This window comes from Sebastes umbrosus, chromosome 11 (genome assembly GCF_015220745.1).
Source record: "Sebastes umbrosus isolate fSebUmb1 chromosome 11, fSebUmb1.pri, whole genome shotgun sequence".
Taxonomy (NCBI): Eukaryota; Metazoa; Chordata; class Actinopteri; order Perciformes; family Sebastidae; genus Sebastes; species Sebastes umbrosus.
Window position 1 is genome coordinate 21,982,461 of NC_051279.1, and position 22,906 is coordinate 22,005,366.

General features: G+C 39.8%; 1 protein-coding gene across 1 annotated transcript; it reads left to right on the forward strand.

Moving 5' to 3' along the window:
- Window positions 1–7,082: 7,082 nt before the first annotated feature.
- On the forward strand, window positions 7,083–20,959 carry colec10 (collectin sub-family member 10 (C-type lectin)). Its single transcript, XM_037783925.1, has 7 exons — window positions 7,083–7,322; window positions 9,353–9,424; window positions 15,161–15,232; window positions 17,330–17,383; window positions 18,991–19,086; window positions 19,934–20,145; window positions 20,300–20,959. Exons 1-7 carry the CDS (start codon window positions 7,223–7,225, stop codon window positions 20,555–20,557), a joined length of 864 nt encoding a protein of 287 aa, XP_037639853.1. The 5' UTR covers window positions 7,083–7,222; the 3' UTR covers window positions 20,558–20,959.
- Window positions 20,960–22,906: the final 1,947 nt, after the last annotated feature.

Genomic DNA, 22,906 nt, shown 5'->3' on the forward strand with positions numbered 1-22,906 from the left:
ACGAAGATCGTCTCTGCAACAGTCTTCCCAGATTTCGGTCGGGTAAGATTGCACAAAACATGTGAAGTGATCCACCGCAAGCACACATTCATGACCACCTTTGCGTTGCTCCTAGTGCAAATAATCAACTGAGACTACTTTAAAGGGTGGACTGATATTAAAGCTACCCACTGGTGCTCTCTGAGGAACGTTTAGAAGTTTCTGCTTGATGTAAGTAGTTCTTCGGGACATGTGCTTTCAGTTTGAAAGGCATAACCAGCTGTTTTTTGTCACCAGCATGTCAGAGAACTCCTTTATCTTTTCTTCTGGCTGTGTAATAGACCAATCTCCAACCTGTGCCAATGTGTGCTCTGCCTCTTGCCCAGTGTGTGCTGGGATAGGCTCCATCTGCCTAATATTTCACCAACCACTAGAGGAGAGTCGGGGTTTGCGAGGAACTTGATCCAGGGAGGGAGGCCCATACGGGCCCTCTAAAGCAGTTTGTGAACAGTACAAGAAATGTACAACGATGCAGTAAAATGAGGAATGACAGTATATGGGTTACGATTAAGGTTATGGTTAGTAGTTTTATAGCTCAGCATAGACCTTAATTAACCATTGATTTAATGCACCACCCAGCAAGCCTGCCCAAATCCTGTGATGCGATTCACACCCGGGCCAGACATGATGTGGCTTCGCTAGTGTCGGCAGCAACAAATATTCTGTGAGTTTCGTTGCAAAAGTTTATGTTTGAGTATGGTTTCTTTTGCTTATCAAAGCATTCACAATGAGTAAAAAGGGGAAATCATCCTGTGGGAGGAGTGTTTGATGGGAAAAGGATAATCTTCAATTGGAAGTTGGGAAGTGAATGTGTTGTTCTGACCACACTGAGAGGGTCTTTCCACGATTATATAGAACTCGGTGCGTCAGGCTGGCCCAAGGGAATGCAGATATCTTTGAAGAATTTGACCCTGTCTACTTTGAATCAATACGTTTATTTACTGTATCGGCTTGAAATGTGCTTTATTACTTGGTAGTAAAACCACATCAAAATGCTTCTTACATCAGTCAGTGTTTTGAAACAGATGACTCTTTCCTCATCTGCTGTTTTGCACGTACAGTTTTTAAAATCTAAGATTAGCTTCCTTGCCATGTTTTTTTCCATTCAAGCCAAACTGAGTTGGTTTCTGGATGAACTTCAAACTGCTAAGAAACATAATAGGATAAGCAACACCTCTTTGCATCCTGCAGGTTCCCGGCTTGTTAGAAAACAAATTATCATTTTCTGAATCAAGAAAAACCCAGAGGAAAAGGCATTAATATGACTTTTAACTGTAGTTAACCTCAATTACATTTTTAGCACTATCCCAATATTTCGCTGTCAATACACTTGTCAGTGCTTTAACATGTTTTAGATCGATTAAACTTCTCATTTGAGGTTGTTTAGAGTCAGCAGTACTGATTACCAGGACCACCGGTGTTCATGGTTGACTGCTTGGGAAGTCTTCAGGGCACACAGAAGATAAAGTGCTGAAGCAAACTTGTCTGAAACATGACTATAATTGATTCCTGGTGAGGATTATCCAATGATTGCGACAGTCATCTGACTCACTTCCTCAGAAAAGTGAAATCCTAAAAACAAAAGACACATCACAAGTTTGACTTTGACGGGCTTTGCTGCTTTCCCAAGAAAGGGCTTTGTCTATTCCCTGGTACTATTCCCCAGTAAATACCAGGAAACACGGACAGCTCAGCTGTGACATTCACATTCAACAGTAAATTGATGTGGTTCCGAGTAGAGGTTAGGTAAACATTTTATGTGCTGAAGTTGCTCTTGACTGATTTGTCACTGACACACATGTGGGCAGTTTATGCTACGAATGGTACTTCCAGTGTTGTAAATGGGGTTTTAAGCAGCAGAGAAAACAGGGTTGTTTTGTGGTGTGGTTACCACTATGGAGTCAACCCTCAATCCAGGAGTGTGAATCACATTCTTAATTAGAGAACGCAATCCAACCCACATGTAAACAATTAGCCTTCAGGCTAGCAGGGTTGCTCCTACGTTATGAATGTGTGTTTGTGTGTGTGTGTGTTTCCCAGACCTCGACTGAAACAGAGTACCAGAGAAAGTCCACACAAATTGAAATGATGGTACAAACAGTACACTGTATACTACTGTACATGTGAGCTCTTTATATTATCTATTGGTGTATTTTATTTATTTATTTATCCTTTACTTATACAGGGCAGGTTGGTTGACCATACGTCCTGTTAACAGTTAAATGAAATCACTGTTCACACCTGGCAATAAGATGTGTTTTGGTTTATCTGATCACAGGTGGACAGATTTAAGTGTGTCTGTCACACAGTAAACACATGGATGATACAGCAGATGTTGTGACGTAATATTACAGGAATGTCAGAAGTAATATCCTACATTTTATTAGCATAAAAATATAAGGTTATTGTCTACCACCGACACCGCCGTCTTTCCCAGGCAGCGTATACAAAGCTTCAAAGCCGTAGATGAGAGCGAGCAGGTGGGTGGGTGTCAACTCTGTGCAGAGCACCGGAACAAAAACGCATCACCGTATGATAATAATGCACTTCATGAGCCTAGTCTGATTTTAATACATTGCTTTAGCCTATAAAGAAAATACAGTTGTACCGACAGAGTACAGTTGTGCACAGAAGTCGTTTCCGTGCCGCGAGGCAGACAAGCGCTCGTGTCCGCCTGTCTATTCACATGAGGAGCGCAGTGAGACCCGTGGATCCCAGCGGGACGTCAGTTGAGTAGCCGGTTCTTCATTGAGGCCCAAGGACACAATCGCGTACACACTGCTAAAAGAATGTGGCCATATGTGGCCCAGACCACCTCTGAATGTGGTCTGGGCCACATATGGCCACATACGGGCACTTAGAGCTGTCCACTTGTGATCGGATCACAAATGTCCAGTCTGAACAGGACCAAAGTAACAAAGAGGGACAGACACACATTTTAAAAAGAAATCATGCAATATACAATGTGTCGGCGGGCAGGTGCGTCAATGAAAAGGCTGTGATAAACCCACCGTATGATAGAGTGCTCCAGGGATGACATATTTTTGTAGGCCAACCCAGAACTTAGAATTGCCCTGGTTCCCTCGACAAAAAGCCAATGTGATTTTTCCATTGGGTTTTGGATTACAGCAGAAAATAAGATCTGTGATAAACACACATTTATGATAGTTACATGTTTTGTTCAGCAAGATATCTTCACAAATTAACACCACTTTTATGATTATTGAAGTGTGAATGCCATCGCCAGTAGTAAAAAGCTAACATTAAGCTATAAACGAACTACACCATGGCCGCATGAGCGCGAGTATACACAACGAGGCTGTAAAGGTAGACAAGTCGGCTTGATGACGCATTGTAGTCTCAGTTAGCCACTTGTTAGCAAATGCTTTTTTTAAGACACATAAAAGCTTAAAAATTCCGGTAATAATTGATGTATTTTATATTGCAGAAAAAAATGTTAAAATCACTTAAACTTGTGTTAACCACAGACCTTATTTCAGGCATCTAACTAAAAACCCATTGACTTCCAGACGATGGTACCGGAAGTGCTAAAATGCTAGTTTCTGGGTTTTAGGACTCATTCCTGCAGCACTCTATACCTACCCAACTAGTCCATTTGAGCAGCAGCATTTCCCACCCTTTTTACGTTATAGAGTCAGTCCAACAATATTCCCATGCTAGTGTTAATGGCTATGCTTGTCACTGTTAGCCACCACTTATGACTTTTATTTTACAATGTTGGCCACACAAATGCGTGCTGTTGGCATTGGTTGTTTCTTTATAACTACCCTTCCAACAAGGCGCCGCACCAGTTAGCCAGTTATTGTCAGCGACACCAAAAGCCAGAGCCATAAAAGAGCTCTTGTACCAAAATACACAGCACTCAACATCAACAAATTCCTTAGCAGGAATGATATAGACTTCGAAGCTTGGAGCAAACACTGGCAGAAGCCAAAAGAAACTATTGTCCGACTCGCTGATATCGAGTGTGTGAGGCCCGAAATATTTTAAAGCCTGTGTCTGTGTGTGTGTGTGGTTCAAAATGTTTTTCAAAGACAACCCAAAGAAAACAAACATTACAATCAGCAGTAAGATCTGATTAATGACTATGACTTGTTCCACTGTGTAACAGGCCTCTTTATTTTATTATATAAACATATATTTATTCTATTTGAAGAGTACAGCGTTGAACACAGTTGAAATAAGTTGCAACTTCAGTGTAAGCAGAAAAACGTGTTGTCATTTCCCAGCCAGTACTGGGTGTATTTGAAAGACTTTTGTCTGTAAATACAAATAACATTATAAGAGGCCAACCACAATAAAGCAACGAACCATTTAACTCCTCTCCTCGACATGGCTGCTTTTCAAGGTGACGACTAGCCAACTCGTTCCCTCAGGGAGCAACAGTCCATGTCTGATTTAGATGAATCTCCTTGCTGGCTTTTTTTTTTTCAATTAATAGTCTCGATAACATCGGTCCCTCCCTGTACTTCAAAGAAGAGAGCGCACTAACGCCCCTGATGATGACTTGCCTTACTGATGGAGAGCTGAAGACATCCCAGGAAGCATAGCTCTTGAATAAGGAAATTCCTCTTTGTGCCAAGACATGTGGCTCCGACCACACTCCCTTCCTTACTTACTATTCACTCTTTGTTCTTTTGCTCTGTCTTTTGTCTTTCTGTGTCTTCTTCTCTAATTGTGTCTCATTCTTTCTCATTACCTCTTTCTGGCTCTTTTCTCATTCTCTGCCAGCCACCCTCCCTCCTCTCCGTCCCTCCGAGGCCTCCAAACCCTCTAATCCCTGTATGTTTTCATCACATAGTGACAAACCAGAGGGTGCAATTATGCAAGAATCTCTGTGTGTGTGTTTGTGTGTGTGTTTGTGTGTGTGTGTGTGCATGCATTTTTTTGTTTTTGTGCATGGACACTTTTGGTGTCCCATGTGTTTGCGGGCACATCTGTGTGTGCATGTACGTAATATACATCTGTGTGTTTGTTTCTGTGTGTGTGCATGTGTGAGCGTAAACCTCTCCCACTAAATGGTTTGTGGTCTGAAGGGTGGGAGGAAGAGTAAAAGAAGAAGAAGAGAAAAGAGGAAAAATGTGCAGGCCCAGAGGTGCTACTCCCTTGTTGTTGATAAGAAAACATCCCAGTCGATTCTGACTCAATATTGCATACTTTGCTCTCTCCGTTTATCCTAAATGTTTACATTATTTTTCAGTTGATTCATCCATAATTTCCAGCACGTCACAGTTAATTCATTATCATCCAGACTACACTCACCGGCAACTTTATTAGGTACAAGGTGTACCTAATAAAGTGTCTGGTGCTAGTACCGGGTGGTCTTCTGCTGCTGTAGCCCATCTGCTTCAAGGTTGGACGTGTTGTGCGTTCAGAGATGATATTCTGCATACCTTGGTTGTAACGAGTGGTTATTTGAGTTACTGTTGCCTTTCTATCATCTCAAACCACTCTGCCCATTCTCCTCTGACCTCTGACATCAACAAGACATTTCCGTCCACACCACTGCCGCTCACTGGATATTTTCTCTTTTTCGGACCATTCTCTGTAAACCCCAGAGATGGTTGTGCGTGAAAATCCCAGTAGATCAGCAGTTTGTGAAATACTCAAACCAGCCCGTCTGGCACCAACAACCATGCCACGTTCAAAGTCACTTAAATCCCCTTTCTTCCCCATTCTGATGCTCGGTTTGAACTTCAGCAAGTCGTCTTCACCACGTCTAGATGCCTAAATGCATTGAGTTGCTGCCATGTGATTGGCTGATTAGCTATTTGTGTTAACAAGCAATTGAACAGGTGTGCCTAATAAGGTGGCCGGTGAGTGTATATGAACTGAAATATTTGAAATAGTGCGAGTTGCACCTTTACAACCTCTTTGTTTCAATTGACACTATATAATTATTTTCACTTAAACCTGCAAGGCAGAATATTTTTGGCATTATTGGGCAAAAATGCCAAAGTTTGCTCCGGCTGGTGTGCGGTGTTTGGTATTTCCTCAATTAATATCAACATGGCAGCCGGGTCGCATTTCACAGCTAAACAGTACATCACAAGATGTTTCTGAAAACATTTGAGGCGAGATTTAGGCATTGCAGTAACAGAATATTGATTCATATTTGATCAGCGCTGCCTAGTTTGACCGTTTGATTGAAGTTGGCGAGTGATTGACAGCTGCCCAGCTCGGCTCTGATTGGTTGTTTTCCTCCAGTCTGTGAAATCTTGCCTTTAGGAGCACCGGAGGACACAGAGGCACATGATTTCTTTCAGATTACCTGTCTCATGCACTACTGTCACGCATGCCTTACATTGCAAAACTATAGGACTATATCTATGGGACAGTCAGCTATCTGTGTTGTATTGTGCTTTTCAAATTTGAAATTTTTTCATTTCTATTTCGTTGACCATCTTGGTGTCTCTGGCTGTGTAGTACTCTGAGATTTCGGACATTTCTGAATCATCATCATTTTGCGTCATGCTGACTGGTGTACTGTTGTATAACCGTAATGTAAACATTGTATTGTGCAATTTCACACTGTGAACATGCTGGGGACACACTATTATTTTTTTCAATCCACTGTGGGAATGATTGAGGGCACTAAATAGTGTATATATGTTGCAACACACACAAATGAAATGGTGAAGCATATAAAGAGTGCACTACGTAGCAAATAGAAAGTGGTTTCGAGCCCAGACTCTGTGATAAAAGAAATACCATTCCTACAAGTAAAAATTATTAAACACGATAAATAAAAATAAATACACTACATTGTATTTGTCCCGGACTGTTATTCTCTCATTTATCTCCCAATATTGTATCTATCCAATGTATGTTATAAACTGCACAGTTTCAAATCCCAAGAGACAAGACATACAGGAATGCAGCGCTCTGTTAAGTGTTGTTTGACATTATGACAAGTAACTGATAAGACTCTATAAACAAGTGTGTGTGTGTGTGTGTGTGTTTGTGTGTCCTATAAACAACAGCATAGCTCTATTCTGACCCTCTCTGCAGTGTGTTTGCTCATTAGTGCTGCACTGATCCTCTGTTCATACAGTTAAAACTGTTATACTGGCACATGAGATACACACTTTGCCGCTATAGCAACAACCTGCAAACCTAAAAACAATCAGGATCTTCCTCAGTGGTTAGTGATGATTGGGATATGATGGGACTGTTGGTGCTCTGTGTGTTTGCAGCCGTGTTCAACTACATCTCTGCCTCTACTGAAGTCTGCACCAATGCCCTCCTTCCTGGAGCTAAAGGTAAGGCATGTCCCAGAGTGTGTACTTCAACATTTTACTTGAAGATCTTATTAATAGCACAAATCTATGTGGCGGAAGAGGAATAAATATACTCTGATATATTTATACTGTTTGGGTTCTTTACAATTTGGCTTGTTCATTCTGGCCTAGATAAGACAATTTATGACTTCATAGTAAATGTAAAGGAGTGTAAACTAAATGTCCTTACAATGTTAATGTCAATACCAAATGGAAAATTCTGAGGAAACACCCCAAATGTGTTTCAGGGTTTACAGAACTGATGATAAAGGTAGCAGGCATGTAATGTCCTGTAGTTTATTAGCTAGCAGTCTGCTACCCCATATAGTCTTTTTGGAGGGAATGCCTCCCCGTGTGTGTGTGCTTTCCATTTTACGACATCCAGTAGCTCGTTCCCCTGCTGATTCAGACAGACAGACCTAATAAAACACACACACTTAAGCTAAGCAGCAGTTTTTCAGCTCCATTCACGCTACTGAAAAACACCGCTTTTAGTTCTGGTTTGAGAGTAAGTTAGAGAGATGTTACTGCAGCAGTCAACATGCAGAAACTGAGATTGTATGCATGTCAAGTGAAAAATCTGAATTTTACAGTTCTTGAACATAGAAAAAATTATATTTGTTTCATTCTCATGAACAAATGTTGTTTTAGAAAAGTAGTTACTGAACTATAAAGTCAATTGGTAGCATGGGAAAGTGAAAAGGCAACAGTCACATATACACTCACTAAGGAGGTGAGTGTACATTTTGTCAGCCTTCCACTGAATGTTCCATAAGAAAGTCCCATTGTAACAGCGTGTATTTAGACAGCTGCCACTAAACTGAACTGATTATTTGTACAAGTCTCATCCCAGATACACTGCTGACCACAGACTCAGCCTCTGAGTGTGTGTTTTCTCACGTCTGCGTATTCGAGTGGGTGTCGGACGTGCATTTTTCTGTGTATCATCCCAAACCAAGATTGTCCACACAACTGCTCTTATTTATTTTAACTTCTCCAACAAACATTCTTTTATTGCATTTACTGGTACTTTGACTTCAGCGTGTTTAAATGGATTTACCGGCATTTTCGTTTTTTTTTTTAGTGAGACAATGTCTACAGAAAAGTTACAAGATTGAATTCGCTTTTACTCACAAATCTCTCCGTTATTTGACACCTTAATCACACAAACGCGGCGTGTTAGTAATTTTACCGTGCATGGTTTCAGTTCAGTAGTCCACAAAAGGAAACAATTTTATGCAGACAGAAACACTTGAAATTGCAGTGATTTAGGTTACTTGAAAATGTCTGCACAGCCTGGTGAATTGAATCATTAATTTTCCTAAGTACTCCTCCAGTCTAATAGAGGGAGTTTGTTACAGTCGTTCATATTAAAGCCCAGCACTTAACAAGATATAAAGTGCTGTTGGCATCAACAAGTGGGACAAAATTACAGCTCTAATAGACACTCTGAAACCTCTCAGGGTTTCTTGCCAAGAGCTCTTTGAGCAGTGGACCAACCAGAGATATTTCTCCTGAACCCATTTGTGCTTTCAACTTTGAAAAATACGTGGTGTCACTAATACTTAAAATGAGTAAGTGCTTTTGAAAATGGTATTGGCTTGGATGACCATAGATTAAAATGGAATATGAAGAGTCAAAAACACTTTTATAAACATCCAAAGTTGATTCAAACTCAACTTTACAGTAGTAGAGCACCAAAACCCGCAACTGGGCCTGCACTGGATCTTACACAAACACTCGCTCACCCGAGCGCTGTGCTGGAGATGTTCTTGGCCAACTGTTAGTTTTGATAATGTTTCATCATTATCCTGTGATGGCTTCGATATTCCATGCGTGCCAGCAGTAAATGGGAATATACAGATTTAATCTCTGTCACTCTGGGAAAGCAAGCTAGCTGTGTACATGGCCTCTGACAGGCCTTTTCCGAACAGAACGAAACATTATGAGAAGCATGCTCTCCTTATGCATATCATTTTCATCATCTTTAATGTCTTTCCCTTTTAATCCAGGAGACCAAGGTGAGATTGGAGAGGAGGGAGATCAGGGAAGACTGGGAAAGAATGGACCACCAGGACTTCCAGGTATCAAGCATCCATCTATCTATTATGTATAATGTGCATAGTGGGGAAATTATATATAAGGTGCATAGTGGGGAAAAGAAGGACGAAATAGTGACAAAAACAATACAAGACATTTCCCTGATAAAAGAGTACTCCACCGATTTACCATTGTAGTCCCAACACTGTCAGACTCATAATGGACAGTTAAAAAAAATGGATGCAGCAGAACCAGAGATAAAGTTTTTTATTATTCCATGGATTCCTCTTCCTCGTCAAAGCCTGATGCCTACATTAACCACAGTCGGAGATTTGAGTGTGTTATGCTTAGGCAGCAACCTCCGGCTCTGAAAAGTGAAGCCAATGTTGAAGTGCCTTAAACTTGCATTCTTTCTAACAGCCAGCAGGGGGCGACTCCTCTGGTTTCAAAGAGAAGTCAGATTGTATAGGAGTCTATGAGAAAATGATCCTACTTCTCATTTGATTTATTACCTCAGTAAACATTGTAAACATGAGTTTATGGTCTCAGTCGCTAGTTTCAAGTCTTCTTCAATACAGCATGATGTTCGTTTAGTAAATTATGGTCCCATTTAGAGTCAAATAGACCATAAAGCAGGGGATGCTTTAGGGCGTGGCTACCTTGTGACTGACAGGTCGCTACCACGGCGTTGTCCGGTCTGGGAGTTGTTGTCTTTAACCCTTTCACAGTGTGTTTTTAGTTCAAGAAAGTTAATTATAACTTTTTCGTTGTTGCCAAAAAATTTCTTATTCAGCGTTCGGTTGTACTTAGCTCGACCCTCTGGTGTCACTTCTGGTTGCAAAAAAAACAAGATGGTGACAGTCAAAATGCCAAACTCGAGGCTTCAAAACAATAGCAGACCTCACGGTGACTACATCCACTTCATATATACAGTCTGTGGTTATGCTAGTAGCAGCTAATATAGCCCTGAGCCGCTAGCCTCAAGCAGAGATGAGGACAACATGGATCTGGTAAGTCCATTTCTTTCTAACTCCACATGATTTTCTTTCATTTTTAAAAACTTGTAGTCTTCAACCCCAACGACGCTGACTCAAGTGACATCACCACAAAAGGCTTCACACAACTTTTTCCCATATGTAGTAGTACTGCCCAAGACCTGTAAACAGACTTTGATGTGTAATATTGGTGGAGTTCCCCTTTAAGGCCAGCATTATTATCCAAATAAAATAACATTTGGTTTGTTATCAGACTGCGGTTGAAGATGATGCAGTGGACAAATATTGTCATTATCGCAGTGACTCCAGGTTTGTTTTAATGGCACCCACACTAGCTGGACTTTGTGAGTCACAGAAAAATCAGACTTGAAAACTCCTCACGTAGAAGAAAGATGAAACCCGAAGATACATGGTCGACAAACAGTGTCATAGGTCAATTGTAGGTGACTGTGTATTGCTTGGTGTTGACTGTGGTTGTACTAAACTTTGCAAAGTTTGGAACACAGAACCGTTATTTCTGCACTATTATCCAGGTAATTCAACATTCAATTATATTGTAATGTAGTGAAATAATCTCATCTCATTGTGAGTTTTTATTTTCTTTAAGGTATATATAAATAACCGGTTAGATGAGTGGAATTTTTTTCAAATAGGCCTTTTGCACAGCAGACATTTTGACATTTCATAGTAGGCAAAGAACAGGTGTTACCAGTGAGCCATGACAGTGTGATGCAGCTAAATGGAATTCAGCCTTCGTTAATTTATTACTTACACTTGTGCTTACATGTCAAAATGTCCTCTGTTTCAAAGGCCTAATGGTGCAAGAAGATGATTGACAATAAAGTACTGCGCTTCTGTTTTTATCAACATGCTTGCAGCATGTGTAACAAGGGCTAAAGACGACTGAAAGTGGAATAATAACAGCAAAAGAAATGGGCGGGAAGGCCTCACTTCTCTCTTATGTTTGCACAGAAGCAATAAAGTCTGACTCCACCCGTCTGTAGCTCTGAAATATCATCTACATTGCTGCCGTAACCTGGACAAACAATCACGTCTTACTCTCTGTACTGCGCGCTTCCAGACAGCCTGCGTGACTTTGCCCTGGCAGCAGCTTCTGCTTTTTCCTGCTCTGGACAGCTTGCTTTCCTTTTGCTGTGCAGTAGATACAGAGGCCTGCTTTGCTCTGTCTCAGACAGACAGACCGACAGACAGACAGACCTGCTGTGTGTCTGTGCAGGAAGCAGACGTGTTAATTGCTGCTGAGGAAAGCAGTGGCGTCCCGCTTTGCCATATGTGTTCCAACTGGGCTGGTAGACTATCGCACCAACCAGCCAGCCATATGATATACACAGATGACTTTGCACACATACTGAGGCATACATACAATGCACTATGTGCACACAAGGCAAGCAAGCATGTGGACACAAGGACGCAGATGGACACGTACAATGCATAATTGTATATACACGCACACACTGTATGAAAGCACTGTTTCCTGGCTGCCCTCTTGCTCTCCGCAGATGTTGGTTGTATTCAATAACTTCCTACACACACTCTACAACAACGGACACACACTGCTGTCATCAGACTGTGTGAGAGACACATGCCAGGACTGTTTGAGTGTTTTCCAGAAAGCGTAAAGAGAAAGAAAGTATATTTACGTGAACTCTTTTCAACTTTGTCGACAGGAGGCTACGGCAAACCCAATCATTATGGTTTTTCTGTGTGTATGCTTCCTGTAGGAATGGACGCAGGTTCCTATGATGACTTTGTAACTGCAGTATGCCAACGGCTCAACAGATGACGCATGTATTCCCCGTCTTAAGTTAGGCCGTTTTACAGGAAGCATTTTTTGGAATGTTAAAAGGGAATACATGACTGAATGCTCTGGTGGGCAACAAAAACGATTTGTTGCTCCGAGCTTATTAACGTCAACAAACCGTGGTGGTGGATTTCTGCATTTGTTAATTGTGCTTTAGTTACTGTAAAACTGCTGGTAAAGTTTCGGCGAGGATTTCGGCGTTACAGATCGTAGAGTTAGGGGTTATGTAAGGTTCTTAATTCTTGGGAAGGACCTGTTAGGACGGCTAGCAATGGACCATTTGTACAACAAATGGAAAATCTGGCTCTAGGACTTTATTTCATGCTCTCTTTCTGTCCACTGAGCTCTGAAAAGCAGAAATACCAGTATTCATATTTGCTCATAATGTTTGAGCAAACAGTGTGTAATGAATGATGTGATCTTAGCATTTTAATCTCCTGTATTTTTGTTACGTTAAGCCTTGAAAATGTCTAGTCCGTTGATCGTTTTTGAAGTAGCTTAAGGCTCCATGATTAGAATGAAAAATTGTGGCCTTCTGCTCCTTTATCCTCCAGCAGCTGGAGAATCCAGACGTTAAACCGGTTGGAGGGGTTGGCCATTATAAAGAGCGACTGCAGTGATAGGGAGGACTGTTATCTGGACGTTCAGATAGACGGTTTAACTGGCAAGCATAAGCACATGTGAAAACAACATTAATCAACTTTTATAGACACAGAAGGAATAACAAGAGACCAACAGATTGAATTTCTTCACGTAGCAAAAAGCAAACACCTATAATCACAGACCACGGTTCACAATCAGTTCTCAGGTCAGTATCGTGAAAATATTTACTTTGTGATGGTGTTTCTCAGGCGTTCACGCTGAAAATTATGCAAAAATTGCATACAGATTACAGTGAAATGCTGAAAATTCCCATAATGGCCAAAGAGTCTACCAGACCTCACACAATCCATAAGACCTCACACCTTCTGCCAACACTTCTCAAAAATCATCAAGTACAAAAACAACATGAGAAAGTGGGAAGGGGGAAATAGTAGTGAATAGCTGACTCTGTGTGCGTGTGTGCGTGTGTGCGTGTGTGCGTGTGTGCGTGTGTGCGAGCGTGCGTGCGTGCGTGCATGTGTGTATGCAGTGAATCCCTCTAATATGTCACTTACTATTTCAAACCCCATCAATTTCCAGTTGAATAGTTTCCTGAGGAAATACTCGTTCAAGTGCTGGCAGAAAGCCTCAGTCTGCTCTGTAGTTTTCCCACACACACATACACACACACACACACACACACACACGCGCACACACGCACACACACACACACACAGACTTATTTATTTTCCTCCTACACTTTCCCAAAACATCCAAAATCTTGTGCCTTCTCAGTATCTCTTTTAACATCAAACTAAAGCAGCCTTAATAGGATTGTGGAGAGACAGATGATAGTAATCAGATTACAGAGAAGGACTGTATCTGTTACAGTCATTGTGGTGACAACAATCAGATCAGAACTAATAATAGATGATCACTATCGATGCTTACAAATACAAGAACTCGATCAACTCATATCATGTTCTGTGTGTCAGTACAGGAACCAAAGAAACAAAAAATAACAAATAGACATAACATCAACTTTTACTGAACCGGCTACAACAATGTGCACTTTCTCACAGACTACCTTCACTCCACAAACCTCTCAACCCAAAAAAAACATTAGTTTGTGCCCAAAAAAAATCAGCATGTTTCCCTCTAATTTATTTACTGGCATAATAATAATAGCAATAACAGCATCAATTGGAACCGAACAATGCAGTGATTGTTGGAAGAAAGCCTCAGGGCTCGCAGTCTCTGTGAGGATGCAATTATATTGATTAAGCTTGAAAACATCAAAATAATCAAGAAACAAAAGAGAAATGATGAAAGCCATGAAAAACGGTCATAATTGTAAGAATATGACAGGCCTGGATTATATAATGCATGCCTAACAATAAGGGATCTTCAGGAGACCAGTGCAGTGCCCGTTTGGAGCGCGTGCCCGATCGTAACGGGCCGATTGCTTGAAGTTCTGCTGGCAGCGTTGTCGAGAACGTATGGCTGCTTGTACCCACCAAGGGTGAAATTGATTGGATGAACGTTTCTCAAGATATGCGAAGGACAGTCATACATACAGTATATATACAGACAGACAGAGAATACGTCCTTTATAGTTTGATGATGCTGCTAAAGCCAATATTTACCATATTTGTCATGGTCTCTCAGGCATCATATCTACACATGTCCACCAAATGTGTAATATAAGCCCTGCCCACAGCATTTGAGCTAACCTTGAGGGCCAGCTATAGCAAAACTCTATGGAACATCAACAATCTAAAAAAAAATACTTTTTCTGGCTTGGTCCAGAGATCGTTTGAACCAAATTTGCTGACAATTGCTCAAAATTTGTAGGTGGAACAGCGGAAAAAACAGATTTGGACACAATTTAAATTGGTGGAAAATCTACACGCAAATGGGCGTGGCTTATATGGATAGATTCGTCTGGACTTTTGAAGATTTTGTTTTTGAGACTTATGGTCCAAAAGTTACAGGCCAAAACGTAAAGTTCATTGTTATTGCGCCACCATGTGGTCAAATTGCACCACATGCGACACTGCACTCCCTTTAGTCCTGAGCAATACACCCACCAAGTGTGAAATAGATTGGGTGAGCGGTTCTTGAGATATGTGAAGGACACACAGAGGGATAGACAGAGAGTCCTTGCTTTATAGTGACATACAATGAAGTGATTTTACAGTGATATCTACCATATTTATTTTACTAAAAGACTGAGGTTCTGGAAAATGTTGCGCATTGTGTACACTACCTTTTTCTGTATAGTATTATGCACTCTGTGTTGGAAAGTCATAATCTCAGACTGAGATGATGAGATTTTTTTACCGTGTCCCGTGAATACTTTCTTTCTCTTTCTTCTCCAGGAGTGTCAGGAGAGATGGGGCTTCAAGGAGAGGTGGGCCACACAGGAAAGATGGGGCCCATTGGAGACAGAGGTATAACAAAAAAGTTTTGTTTTTTTACTGTAAACACTGTCTCTGTCTTTTTTTTTTAATAGCACAAGGAAAAATATACAAAACAATACAGGGAATTAGTACACAAAGATGAAGGATAGAGTTCAATGAACAATGGTGGAAATGATGCTGCAACACAATCAGACACAAACAGTAAACAATAGATGTACATAAATGTATAAAATAAAATAAAACAAACCACAAAAAAAGAAATGATCAGGTCAACAGACAAGGAGCACAAAATAGTAAAATAAGAGACATTAAAAAACAAGGACTGAGATAAAGATGTATACAGTTTTTTTAGCCTTTCTATTCATTTTTAACACATTTCAGCGACTTAAAGTAGTGGCAAAATCAACCATGAATACAGTGAATTGTCTTCATCTCTCCTTCTCTATTATTATTATTTTATTCATAGACCTTTTTGATTAAATAGCAATACATCAAACAGGAAAGTGCATCAAGTGGAAAGCCTCCCATCCTCAGTGTCTTGTGAAAAAACATATTTACAAAATGAGAGAAAGATTGATGGACTTTAAAACCATCGAGTGTATAAATTTGTCCTTGTTCCAGTGCCATGACACTTTTTCAACCTGCCTGTAGTTGTCAACAACAGGCTTAAAAAAATGGCAAAAATGTAGCTGTGAGGTTTCTCCAGGATTTTAATGACTTTATAATTGCCTAAAAGAAGAAATATAGTTTCCTGAGCTCCTCCTCAGCTTGGACTGCAGCTCCATGATCATAGACTCAAAACATTAAAATAAGCAGAACGGACATTTTTACACAAATCAGCAAAACTTAATTAGTCCCCAGACTAATACACAGTGGGAGGAATTTTCCCCATTTCTTTTATGTTTTAGATCACGTCCAAAGATAGAAGAATACATAATCCTACAGTATGAGGTCACCCAGCTGCTTTGCCCAGGGTGGCTGAAACAATTTCTATCTTTATTTTTATTTTTATGAGCAGTCATGTTCCCCCGCTTCTCTAGGCATGCGCTTTTCTCAGTATTCATTATGTTTAATACACTTACAGGAAAGTGGCTGTGCATCAGCCATCTCAGGCAAAAAGGAGTGAGGTCACAGGTTTGGATTTTCCTTGATCCTGAGCGCCTGTAGCTCATAAAACACCTAGAGAGAAAAAACTTTAGCTTTAGGAAAATCACAAGCTAAAATCCAGCTACTGCTTTACTGAATTCCATGTTTCAGACTCATTCACAGAAAATAGTTTTAATTTCCATGTTAGCAAAATTGGTGTTTATTAAAGATATATATAAGATTATTATGATACATGAGCACCTTTGTATCTGCTATAATTCTATGCACATGTCTGCTTATTATGAGTGTTTACAGGGCTTACATTTTGCTTGGGCAAATATCTAAAGCTATTAAACTTTAAAATTATTCCCCTCTAGATGACACTGCACTGCCTATCTGGTAGCATTTTATCTTACTAACCCGTGTAGCTTCTATACTGGCAACTGGATAATAAGTCTGAAGCCAGAAATGTTCACATTTTGTCAGGGTGATCAAACTGTAACTGTTTATTCCGTCACAAAAGCCACTCAGTCTGATCAGTACAGGTACAATATGTCCTCATAGAAAACCAGCCTATTGTGATGTTTTTACTGCAGCGTACTTCCTCAAAAAAACACTCACTTCATTTCCTCAGTAAAGCTTAACTATAAGTGAATATGTTCTGGATTACATTTACACACAAAAGTAACTATTAACCCACATCTCTGCATTTCAGAAGAAGAAAAAAATGTGTGTTTTCATGTTGAGGTCTATTTCGAACAATTAAATCTGGGTTACGAAAGGTCAAAATAATGTGACCTAAGTAAATCTCTACCTGTGTGCAGCCGTGTTTAAAATGTTTTATGTATGATACAGCCATCTGGTGGTAATCTTTTGTAACTACATCACAATGTCATATAATAACATACTGTACAAAGCTGCCAGTATGTTGAATTATTAGTAATAGTGTTATTTATTTATATTTGAAGTGATTAAAAACAAGAAAAAGTGAGTTGCCAGGATCACAGAACTGTCTCCCATGTGATTTCTGTTGCTCTGTAGGTAACAAAGGTGATACCGGTTTGGAGGGGCCCTCCGGTCTAAAAGGGAAACCAGGTGAGTAAATCTACAGCAATCTGGCTTTTTTGAGATCCTATATATGAGACAATACCTGGCATTGTGCTCCTCTCAGACCAACATGATGATGTTACATTTACAATTAAACAGCCTAGACAGAGAATGTGCCAGTGTTTCCCTGAAACCTCAACACTCAGTATTTGGTTTCAATTGGTAAATATAGAGTCATGTCACTTACTGCAAGAAAGAAAACGGTTCCTATAAAATGATTCTGGAGATACTTGGGATACTCCCAACTGCAGAAATACTGCAGAGCAGCATTAAATACAGCTTATAGTGATGTTTTTCATTGTTTTGGGCGTCTACTCCAGCACACGCGAGTTGAAATCAAATGATGACTGTGAGGTTAAAGTGCTGACTTTTAGCTTTCAAATGGGTGTTGTTGATAAAGTAGTTCCCCAATTTTATTCCCATGCTAAAGGACAATGATCTTAAAAATTCAGATGAAGCAAACAAGGAGTTTTTTTTAAGGTCAAACACTGGAATGGTTCGACCTCAATCCACATGATCACGTGTTTCACTTGCTGAAAACCAGACTGAATGCAAACAGCCTTGGGACAAGCAAGAAGAGAAGATGACTGCAGTAACAGACCTGGCAGAGCAGTTGGTAACAGACTTGAGAAAAATGTCCCTGCTCTACTTTGTTCTGATTACCCTGTGTACACATATCATGAAACCTTATGGATGGCATTGCAAATAATCCTTCAATGGTATTAACTTAATTCAAATAACCCAGGGCTAAGGTGGAGGAGGCTCTTGCCATGCAGCAGGACTTGTGCCTGAGGACTTGTAGGCTCTTAAATGATGATCAAATCATACAGCAAAGAAAGCACAGTGGTGCTCTACTGTAGTTATTCCCAAAGACTGGGTCGGGACCCACATGTGGGTCACAGGAGATTTTATTAGGGTCGCCAAATAAATTTGCAGAATTTCTACCAGTGTCTCTTAAAGATTTATATCTGAGGTACACTTTTGAGCCACACGAGGGAGCCTGAATGTTCATGTTGATCTGATAATTGTAGCCTACTGATAACATTGAATCTAATACGAAAGGTTAGCATACATTCTGTTTGTACAGTCTCATTTATAAAGTATTTAACTTTGTATGTTTCCAATATAAGAGATGTGTTTCTGTGAAGAAATTACATCTTTCTCATATTACCGCCAGCACATTTACCCCTCCCGCTGTCCTGGGGTCAAAATGACCCGCAGGCATGTTTAACATGTCTATATGATTTCAATAACTCATGCATAAAACAAAGTTGTGATTTAACAAATGCAAAGCTCTTCGAAAAGGCTGATTTACCTATTCAAGATAATATGAGGTGATGCGGAAACGGCAGTAAAAATGGTCAGGAACGTTCATTTACGCACAAATTCACTCTTCTCACAATTTATAGATAAGGCCTATTGTGAATTGGGTTGCAATGGTTTATCATTTTTAAAAAGTGGGTCCCCAGAAGAAAAGTTTGGGAAACACTGCTCTTCTGTAAGGGGTTATACTAATATATGTGGTACAGTTTTGTCACAGTTGTAACGCACTGTACGGACTCAAATCATGTGCTGTTCTTTGCTTTATCCACCAGGCACAACATGTGACTGTGGCAGGTACAGGAAGGTGGTCGGACAGCTGGATGTCAATGTAGGCAAGCTGAGGAACGCTGTCAAGTTTGTGAAGAACGGTGAGTGCTATGATATCTATGTGGTTTAGCATTAGCATACAGTAAGTTAGTAAGCCAGCTGAATATCCTCAAAAGTGTAAAAACCATAACATGCAGCTCTAAAGATAAAAAAGGGAAAAGATATATCGTGTTAATATTGAATTTATGAATTTGTAGAAGAAAGAAAATGTTTTGTTACTTAATGTTTTGTGTTTCTTTTGTTGTGTTCCTTCTTTATATTACCTTCCCTTATGTTGTTGTTATCTTTAATATAAATCTGTATCTTTATTTTAAAGCATGTTTACTGTTTCTGGGTCTGAGGTTAAATCTAAACCGGCCTGGAAAACTGTATAAACACCAATTCCTCATTTGCCTTTTGTTCTTTTGTAAGAATGACTTACAGTATTTAGCTTTCTCATGCATGTGTTTACTCCTGGCATGGAATTTGATGACCTTCGACAACGAGAAACAGCTTTTCTCTCTCCATTTTCTCTTTTTTCCTGTGATTTCTGCAAGCATAGTGGAACTGCCATATAGAGGCAGTAAAGATACATCCTTATTTTTATTCATTCATTTAGTCTGACAATCATGTGGCTGAGGTACAACACCCCTAACAATGTTTGGCCTGCTATAGAAAAGGGTTAATGGTAAATAGCACTGTCCCACTGGCTTAAGACTTTTTTGTTTCTTTGTTTTATTCAGTTTAATCTTTTTAGTTTTTTACTAAATGCATATTTTTGTGTAGTTTGTTTTACCTTTTTGCTTTGAACATCTACATTCTGTGCAAAGAAATATATTTAGTATCATGGAAAACAAGTAAATAACCTAACTCCTAAAGACCTCTGACCCTTGACCCTGTCCTGTGCAGTCATCTTGGGGCTGAAGGAAACAGAAGAGAGGTACTACCTGCTGGTGAAGGAGCCAAAGAGGTTCAGAGAGGCTTCAATGAACTGCAAGCTGAGAGGAGGCACCATGGCCATGCCGAAAACCACCAACACCAACCGTCTGATGGCAGACTACGTCAGTCAGGCAGGACTGACCAGAGTGTTTATAGGGGTGCAGGCTCAAAGCAGGGACACAGTGAGTGGTCCCCATCACATGCTCATAATGAACGCATACACTGCAGCCACTAAAGGAGGATCAGTATCAAGGGGTAAAGTTTCTTGAAACCTGGTTCATCTGTTGTGAATAACTGTCGAATAAATTCTCTCTCTGTGTGTGTTTTTGTCATCAGGATGGAACAAGCAGCCATGTTTATGCAGACTCCAGCCCTCTGCAGGGTTTTGCAGCTTGGAGCCAAGAGGAGGAGCTCAAGTCCAGAGTATCTCCCACCACCACCACAAACTCAAGCTGTGTGGAGCTGCTCAGCACTGGAACATGGAGTCATGTGGAGTGTGAAGCCACCATGTTTTTCATCTGCGAGTTCCCAAAGAGCAGGAGAAGAGGAGGTGGAGGGGGAAGAGGGACGCCTGCCTCGACAGCATCATCATGAGTTAACATATATAGTTAACTCTTGTTAACATATGTATGTATACATATATATTTTGTTGTTTAAAATTGGCAATTTATGTAATGAAAATGTAACTGAAATGAAAAATACATTGTGCCTGCATAATCAGATAATAACAATGGTATTACATCATCACAGACAGATAGACGGATTCCTGAGTAAATGTTAAATGGTTCTACACACTGTACCGTTAAATGGCTAATTTGTTTGTGAATGTAAGCATTAAATTCATACAGCTTTATAAGTATCTTTTTTTTTGTTGTAAAGTTTTAATTTCGGCAGCAACTTACCATTATACTCATTGCCGATTCATATGCACATTGTTTTCTTGATTAATTGATTTATCGTTTGACTGATAAAAAATGCCTATCACAATTTCCCCAAGCTGACATCTGCAAATGGCTTGTTTTGTTCTTGTTTTGTAACCAGCGAATATTAACATTAACAAGGTAGAACCTGTTCATTTTGACAGTTTTGGTTTAAAAAAAAAACAACACAATTAATGGGTTTCATATTGTTGCAAATACATTTTCTGTTGATGTACATTACAACAAGAAAAAGGAGTGACAGGGAGAGAATTTAATATGCTCAATATGTGCACAAATACAAACAGCACAGAAAAACCTTGGGTCATTTTTTAGGGTTTAAAATGTGCAAATTCAGAGTCAGTGCTGGCTGGTGGCTTGCTTTTAGATTTACATTTAATGAATAACCAAACCAGTATTGTTTTTGAATTCTCATTTTAGTTACTTAAGATCTTGTTATCTCGCTGTAGGCTCATAACTGCCTGCACAAAAGCAAACAGCACTTTTATCACAGTAAAGTCACCTCAAATGACATTTCTTGGAATAAAATATGTTTTAGCTGTAAAGTGAAATCTTGTTAGATTTAGAAATTATTTCATTTTCTTGTTTTTTTAGTAATTAAGATGAGTGTTCCTTGAATGTACCACCACCTCCCAAATAAAAACATTCTCACTAAAGGCGTATCAAACCCCAAATTCAGAAAGATTTGTGTTCCCTTCACCCAAGTAAGTGTGCACAAATATGCACAAATATATCCTATGCAAATCAGTGAAGGGCATTTGTAGGCAGACCTTTGTTAGTCAGACACACACACCCTTCCCTCCATCTCTTTGGCAGATGACAGTACACTACCTGCCTGTCATACATCTCATCCAGGAGCTGTACAGCAGCTCTCTGCTCTCTGTCTCCCACACACAGGTGAAGAAGTGTAGATTGAGGATGAAGAGTGCGGCTCTTGTTGCTTCCCTGCTGTTGATGGTACTGTCCCACTACGAAGCCACCGATGGATCTGGTCAATGCAAAGGAAAAACAGTGGATGTGTTTCTGAAAAGCTCCTTTCTATGTTGTGGGGATTTATTCTCTCTCCCAGACACATATATTAAGGTAGGACATCTCCATCTCTTTGCATAAGTATGTATTTGTAGTTTGCAGTTGTTAATCTAAGGTGATCCTACATTTAATGTTGTACGAGGTCTAAAAACTGATTGAAATGATCAGTTTCAAGCAACAAAAAGTTGAGAAATTACCTTGAAATACAATCATAGGGACATGAGCGTAGCAATAAATGTGATTTTTTTGTTTTGTTTCACATTCACTATTGTTCTAAAATAAAATGTTTCTACTTTAATTCAATGTAGATGACAGTTGGCAATGTGACGAGGACAACCGGAGTCATTCTGAACAATCAGACTGCAGTATTTAAACAGTGGTTTGTCTTCAAGAATGCCCAAAGCAACATCCTGGAGATTCAGGTCTGGGACGAAGACGGAGGTCTGAGTGGCAAAGATGACTTCATGGGAAAATGCCAGATTCAACTGCAGAAGCCTGTCAGTGATGAGAAATGCAGTTATGAGACTGGTGAAGTGTTGCTGAGTTACACGTGTATGTGAAACATGAGCTGGTATAACACAACGTACCTGTTATGGAAAACAGATAAAGTTGTTTTTCTGTTGTTGCTTTTTTCAAAATAGATGTATACTTAAATAATAATACTTAAATAATATTATTTTTCAAATGAAATGTGACATTTAAAATATAACAATATGAGTTAGTAAATGTTTTCCTCATCATGTATGCAGGCTAATTGAAAAGTGTGCCTGCAGAGTGTGGTGGTATAAAATCTTCCTCCAAACAACAACATTATAAGACTTGTGATTTGTATTCATAAAAAATTACATTTTAGATGAGATGACAAATTGCAACCCACACAAATGGAGTTTTAAACTATGAAATCTACGTAATGAATTTGTTAGTGGTCTTAGCACCAGCTTCTAGAAATATCAGCATAACTAATTGTTTGTTTGTT

Excerpts from the sequence above, each read along its gene's own strand:
- colec10 (XM_037783925.1), top strand. The coding sequence starts at position 7,223 with ATGATGGGACTGTTGGTGCTCTGTGTGTTTGCAGCCGTGTTCAACTAC. Across the intron at positions 7,323-9,352 it reads CCTCCTTCCTGGAGCTAAAG|GAGACCAAGGTGAGATTGGA; the intron begins GTAAGGCATGTC and ends CTTTTAATCCAG. Across the intron at positions 15,233-17,329 it reads GGGGCCCATTGGAGACAGAG|GTAACAAAGGTGATACCGGT; the intron begins GTATAACAAAAA and ends GTTGCTCTGTAG.